This window comes from Rhinoderma darwinii, chromosome 1, assembly GCF_050947455.1.
Source record: "Rhinoderma darwinii isolate aRhiDar2 chromosome 1, aRhiDar2.hap1, whole genome shotgun sequence".
Lineage (NCBI taxonomy): Eukaryota > Metazoa > Chordata > Amphibia > Anura > Rhinodermatidae > Rhinoderma > Rhinoderma darwinii.
The window spans coordinates 339020485-339027531 of NC_134687.1; the positions used below are offsets into that span (position 1 = coordinate 339020485).

General features: G+C 44.0%; 1 protein-coding gene across 1 annotated transcript; it reads right to left on the minus strand.

The window, feature by feature from the left end:
- Nucleotides 1-583: 583 nt before the first annotated feature.
- LOC142750675 (perilipin-2-like) lies at nucleotides 584-6039 on the minus strand. The gene is made up of 6 exons (XM_075859694.1): nucleotides 5895-6039; nucleotides 4298-4380; nucleotides 3541-3793; nucleotides 2938-3122; nucleotides 1038-1169; nucleotides 584-958 (listed from the first exon to the last, which is right to left on the minus strand). The coding sequence occupies exons 1-6, from the start codon at nucleotides 6037-6039 to the stop codon at nucleotides 584-586; spliced, it is 1173 nt and encodes a 390-aa protein (XP_075715809.1).
- Between the last annotated feature and the right edge of the window lie 1008 nt (nucleotides 6040-7047).

Consider the following 7047-nt stretch of genomic DNA (forward strand, 5'->3'; position numbering starts at 1 on the left):
TTCAGGGCGAATACGCTGCAAAGCTTGACACCGCATATCTGCCCTGAATATGCTGTGTGCGTTCCTACCCTTAACCGCACGTTTGCTATCCTGGTCAAAGACATAGATGGCCTAAGTGGGTGTCCACAGTAGCTAGGTACTGCTACCACTATGTAGAGCTTGCCTCATTAGAGTGAGGATTTGTCTTACTTCAGGGGCACCATTCATTGCAATTCTCAATTAGAACCAGTGTGCACTACCTAATTTATTATCCGATTTGTTTATCAGTTCTATGAACACAGGACCTTAACACAGACCAATCAATGCAGGTAGTTTATTAATACAAAAGGTGCACAAAAACAGTATAAAGAGTAGCATTTACACAAAATCAGTGATACAAGTGACATATTGGCATCAACACCCAAGTGTAAGACAGAGGCCAATGATAGACAAATCCTCATAACTGCAATGTGGCCCGTTGCCACCATCTGTCCCTCACAAGTCAGCACAAGGGGTTTGAAGTGTAATAAACGGTGTAGTATTAGTTAATGAAGTAGGCAAACCCTGACCGAGTGTAAAGTCACTAATGCAAACGAAGAATTTCTCATTCCTTGTTGGCAGAGTCACCCCCATCAACTTGTTGCGCCCCATTTTGTCCATCAGCCAATTGTGGGTAAAAGGGACCTACCAGCCAATTTAGTGGAGTGTTGTTAACCAAGTAGTCCATCACATCATCCATAGAGTCCTTCATTTTTGTGAACTGGTCCTTACTGGTGGTTAAGAGGCCATCAGACATTTCTCTGAAGGAAGAGGCAGAACGGAAGTTTTGATAGACATCTGCAGCCAAGGCACTAACATTTTGAGCTTTGTTCTGAATGTTCTTTGGAAGTCCTTGAACACTTGTGACCAGGGAGAGACATGTGGTTTGCAGTTGCTGAGTGAGGTGTCGGGCAATATTCAGAGTGCGGGATTCAATTTGCTGTGAAGGGAAAGTAACATTACACAGAAGTTCAGTGTACCAGATCTGATGTAGCATACATTTTATAGAAGGGACTTACCTCAGTGCTTTCAGTTTCTCCACTATCTTGTCCTGTGCCTTTTGTCCACTCCACCCACTTATTGTCGAATTTCTTCTGTGCATCATGGATTTTGTGATTAGCATCATTCATGTTCTTCCTTGCATATTCAATCTTAGAGAACAGGGTAATGTTTATATGAAAGATGTTGTGGGAGAGACTACAAAGATTACCCACCCTCAATATGGATTAAACAGTAAGCCTGGTATGCATTTACAATACGAGTTCTAGCACCAAAACCCACTGTTCTATACAGTACTCCCTTTTCAGGCAGCTTCACCACCACCCGTACATACTCCTTTTATCAAGAAAATCTATGATGGCTCTAGAACAATTTAGCAGGTGGTACTAGACCTAGTACACAAAATATGGTGCCTCTTGGCTGGTCACCTGCTGAGAATCTTATAGATCGTTCTTAACAAAAGAGCCCTTTATTTTTATTTTTTTTAATGACAGATCTCCTGAAAGGGCAACTAATCTTAGGACATGACTAACATCGGAAGTTTGGACTGGTGGCAGTCTAAAATCACTAAAACCAAGCACAAAACTGCTCAGCCGCTTAGTTGGTATGGCTTTCAGGAAATCAGTTTAGCGGTGTGCGGACTCAATAGAAAGTCTGTACAACCCGGCTTGCTTCATGCGTAGGGCAGATATGGCTGACGTGTACCACTGCTTATGGACCTTGCTAGGGTCCCAGTCAATCTGGAGGATGCACTTTTTGGTCATCTGCATTGCGTCCCCTAGCCCTACAAGAAGCTAACTTTCTGCACTTCCGCTGCTGCCCTAAAAACTATCCTGCAAACCTTGCTGGGCCCAGACATCTCATCCCTCCGTTTATTTTAGAGGAGTTAGTCTTTCTATTATGCATGGATTGGATAAACGCCTACCTCCAAAAAGAGAGTATGTGGTTTCTTTGAGACCTGGCAGCCCACATAATAGGACCTTTACATTGCAAGTTAGAACACACTACAATTTGTGGAAACTTATACAAAACAGCATTTTTTCACGCAGCTGCTTTAAAGGGAATGTGTTGCCAGCAAAACATGTTTTTTTTTTTTTTAGTTAAACAATTAGTGTGTAGGTGATTAAACATTGTTCTAATTTTTTTTATTTTTTTCACGAGTCAGGAATTATAATAAATTGGATTCAATTTATAATATTTCCCAGCACTGGTCACTAGATGGAGCAATTCCCAAAATTGCAGCATTGCATGTGGTAAAGCAACCACATTGCTTTATGCTGCAAAATTGGGAAAAAAATCCCTCGCTCTAGTGAGCTCTCAGAATCCCCCCCTCCTTTATTCTGGCTAGTGCCGGGAGAAACGAGGGGTTTGAACGGTCTAACCTCCTACACTGTGTCGCCATTTTTTGAGCCAACACACAGTGTAGAAGGTTTACATACACTAGTAAACACACTGAAACACGAACATACATAGAAATCACTTACCTGCTCCAGTCGCCGCCGCTCCCTCCGGTCCGTCCGCTGCTCCATGTGCACAAGTCCGGAAGTAGTAATCTTACTGCCCGGTCCACAAGAAAATGGCGCCGGACGGCACGCATTTAAAATCGGACTGTGTGGGAGCGGCGCATGCGCCGTTCCCACACACCGCGTACACCATAGTGGATGGAACGGGCCCCGTTTGCAGTCCCTATGGGACTGGAGCTGCCGTATTCCATGTCTGTATGTCTCGTTAATCGACATACAGAAATGGGAAAAAAAATGGCAGCCCCCATAGGGAAGAAAAAGTGTAAAAATAGAAAAAAGTAACACACAAATAAATATAAACTTTTAATAAAACCCTAACATAAAACGGATATAAAAAAAAAAAGTTGGTGACACTGTTCCTTTAAGATTAGTAAAGAACAGAAGCAGATTTACTAACCAGGTCAACAGTGTTCTGGAGCTGAGCAATGGATTCCTGACTTCTGCACTTCACATCCTTGATTCGGGTCAAAGCTTGTTGATAAGCACGTTTGCGGGCCTTTGCCGAGAGGGATCCCAGACGAACATAATAGCTTGGCTGATCAACGGACAATTCAAAGCCTTCTGTTTTTGTGGCTTCCTTAGCTAAAATTGAGAAATTAGTTACACCCACATAACAGTACAAGCCACGTTTCACATGAATTTCAGCCTTAGGGTGAACTCACATACTAACTAAAAAGAATATATATCTTCATAGCAGTCTGCTTGGTTTTCCAGATAAAGACACCTTACTTTTAGAGATGCAGCTTCTAGGTAAAGTAGATTTATAGAAGCTACGCCTCAAAAAAAAGAAAGTTTGATATGAGAACTGCCCCAGTGGGTAGGTCTTGATCTAGGAGGCCTCAATAACCTCCAGAGAGGCTCATGTGATGTTACTTACGGATAATTTAACATTTCCCTCCTATGAAAAGGAGTTGTACCTCTGATGAGATAACTACCAAGTGCGCTGCAGGGACCAAAATTCACATAACCCAAGCTTGGATTAAAGCAGGTTTCGGCTTACCCAACTCTTCATCTGTTGGCAGCAGGTATTGTTCCAGAAGAGTTTCAGACTTGGTTAGTGCAGCGTCCACACGATTGCTCATAATCTTTACTACACTGCTACCCAGAACAGTGTTAATGCTGCCGTTCACAACAGACTTGGTCATCGCCACACTATCCTGCACAGCCACCTTAGTTTTATCTACTACTCCTGTGAAACCCTGAATCACAGCATCTTTGGCACCAACAACTGCTTCTGAGGCGTTCGCTACAACCTAGGAAAGGGAACAAATACAATTTATACATTTTAGATTCATGCACACCAAATCAACTCCCACCCATCAATTGATACTGCAGTTTTGCAATCTAGGTTAATTGGAATTACATTTATAAGGGACCATAGAATTATTCTAAGGGTATGTGCACACACAAAATAAGGAACGTCTGAAGATACGGAGCGGTTTAGAGAGAAACCAGCCTCTGATTCTCAGGCGTTACGCAGCTGAAAATGAAGCTTCTTTTGAGGCGTTTTTCATAGTGTTCAATAGAAAATCAGCTACAAAAAAAGCCGCAAGTGACATGCACTTTCTACGGAGAGTCTTTTTACACTCAGTTTTTTTAAAACAGCGGCGTAGTCACCCCGTATTAACTAAACGCTGTTTCTCCCATTGATTTCAGTGGGCAGATGTTAGTAGACGTTCAGCTTCCGTTTTTTCAAAGGCGTCAACGCCCAGAAATACACCTGAAAAAACTGCGTGTGAACATACCCCAATAGTTACCTTGTCAGTCGGCTGATAGAGAATAGGCAGCTTCTCTTCAATCTTATCCAGTCCAACGCAGGCAATGGTATTAGCCATAGCAACTGAGGGAGGAGAAAGTGTGTAAATATTCTCAGCGTCATTCGTAAGTCTTTACCAGGACCTTGGCTAGCTTGTTAATACAGGGACGGTTAGCCAACATGACATGTAACCCACTTCCTATGCTAGGATGGAACGAACTGCAGATCTCCTGGCAGAAGCTTCTTATGCTGTCTGCTTCACACTAAGGGTATGTGCACACGATAACTGCATTTACGTCTGAAATTACTGAGCTTTCTTCAGGAGAAAACAGCTCCGTAATTTCATGTACTCGCGTTTTGCGAGGCGTCAATTACAGGTGTAATGTGGAGCTGTTCTTCATTGGAATCAATGAAAAACAGCTCAAATTACGTCTCAAGAAGTGTCCTGCACTTCTTTTGACGAGGCGTCTTTTACGAGTCGTCGTTTGACAGCGACGCGTAAATGACAGGTCGTCGGCATAGTACGTCGGCAAACCTATTCAAACGAATGGGCAGATATTTGCCGACGTATTGGAACCGTATTTTCAGACGTAAAGCGAGGCATAAAACGCCTCGTTTATGTCTGAAAATAGGTCGTGTGAACCCAGCCTAAGGCTGGATTCACACGAGCATGTTCGGTCCATAAAGGACGGAACGTATTTCGGCCGCAAGTCCCGGACCGAACACACTGCAGGGAGCCGGGCTCCTAGCATTATAGTTATGTACGACACTAGGAGTCCCTGCGGGATAACTGTCCCGTACTGTAAGGGTATGTTCACACGCTAGCGGTCATTAACGTGTGAAAAGACAGACTGTTTGAGAAAACAGCTGCCTCGTTTCACACGTAAATGCTCCTCCTCGCATTTTGCGAGGCGTCTGAGACGCTCGTAAATCTTGCTGTGCTTCATTGAGTTCAATGAAGAAGAGCTCAAATTACGTGGCAAAGAAGTGTCCTGCACTTCTTTGCCGAGGCAGTCCACTTACGCGTCGTCGTTTGACAGCTGTCAAACGACGACACGTAAATTACAGGTCATCTGCACAGTACGTCGGCAAACCCATTCAAATGAATGGGCAGATGTTTGCCGACGTATTGCAGCCCTATTTTCAGACGTAAAACGAGGCATAATACGCCTCGTTTATGTCTGAAAATAGGTCGTGTGAACCCAGCCTAATCATGTTTTCAGTACGGGACAGTAGTTCCACGGAGAGGCAGGGACTCCTAGCGTCGTACATAACTATGATGCTAGGAGCCCGGCTCCCTGCAGTGTGTTCGGTCCGGGACTTGCGGCCGAAATACGTTCCGTCCTATACAGACCGAACACGCTCGTGTAAATCCAGCCTTACTGTATTAGCACACTGCCTTGCTCACCCCCTTCTATTTCTAGACCACCTTAAAAGAACATTCACAAGATTATGGCATACCCATAGGTTCCCATAGACATCAGAACCACACATGCAAACCATAATTTCAATACAGAGTAATGCCTAACCCCGAACATCTAAACTATATAGTTACTCCCTTTCATTGGTAAAGAATTGCACTTTATACGTAAACATACTTTGAGGCTCAAGTTTCTGGAGGATTGGCATGGCACTGGTCACAGCCACAGCCGTGATAGTCCGCACACTTTTCTCTGCGACGTCACATACAGACTTCAAGTACGGATGGTTGTCTCTGGTGTTCACGTAGACAGAAGACACCATATCATAGGTAGAGCTCACCAATGGGAGGTTTATCAGCCTTACCACCACATTCTAAGGAACAAAGAGCAGAACACGCTGAAATACAATGGAAGGCCAGGACTCGAAACAAGATGCCTGTAAATAGTCCCTAATAAAGCACAGAAACCTCGTAGTCATATTCCAAGATTACAGGAGTCGTTTTATAAAGCAGAACCCACAGAGGGTTAACAGGAACACATTGATAGCCGGTCCTCTGGATAGGGCACCAGTATGGGGGGGGGGGGCTCTTACACCAAACACTGCCAATCAATATAATGAGGGGACGCCACAAGCATTAAAGGGACAGCAGTGCTCGCTGGAGCAATACAGCCCCTCTATTCTGATCAGCTGGGTCCCGGGTGTATTCCAGATACATCTTGGGAGGATCTCAGAACCAGACAACAGTAAAGCCCAACCTGAAACCACCAACAGTAGATTACTAATAGTAACTATGGAAGTTGTGTGTTTCCACTGCTACATATGTACTCCACTCAGCTGAGAATACTTACTGCTACATATTACTGTCTGATTGAATAAACCTTACACGTAAATAACATGTTATAGACAAATCAATATAAAGATCGCATGCGTTTCCTATGACGGATCTGTAGCACAATTCACACTATAAATATGTGCACTGCATTGACAAGACTCCCAGCCATAGTATACATCTATTAGTAACAGGGTGGAGATGCCAATAGCAGTTTCTTCCTTCCACCATACATAACACTTAATAGTTACCTGTTGCTGCTGCTCCACCATTTCAGCCATATTGCTAGGTAAAACCCTATGGAAAGCAAGAAGCACAGTCAAACACAAGAACTGACAACAACCTCAAGCCGCCGACTAAACAAGCACACAAGTAATGTCATCCACCTTGCGCCTCCACAGCCGTACCGCACAGCAAACTACGAGCAGGAAAGAACGAATGAGGGAGCTCAGGGAGTCTGCGTATTTATAGGCGGATGGCCACGCCCACCTGCCTAGGTG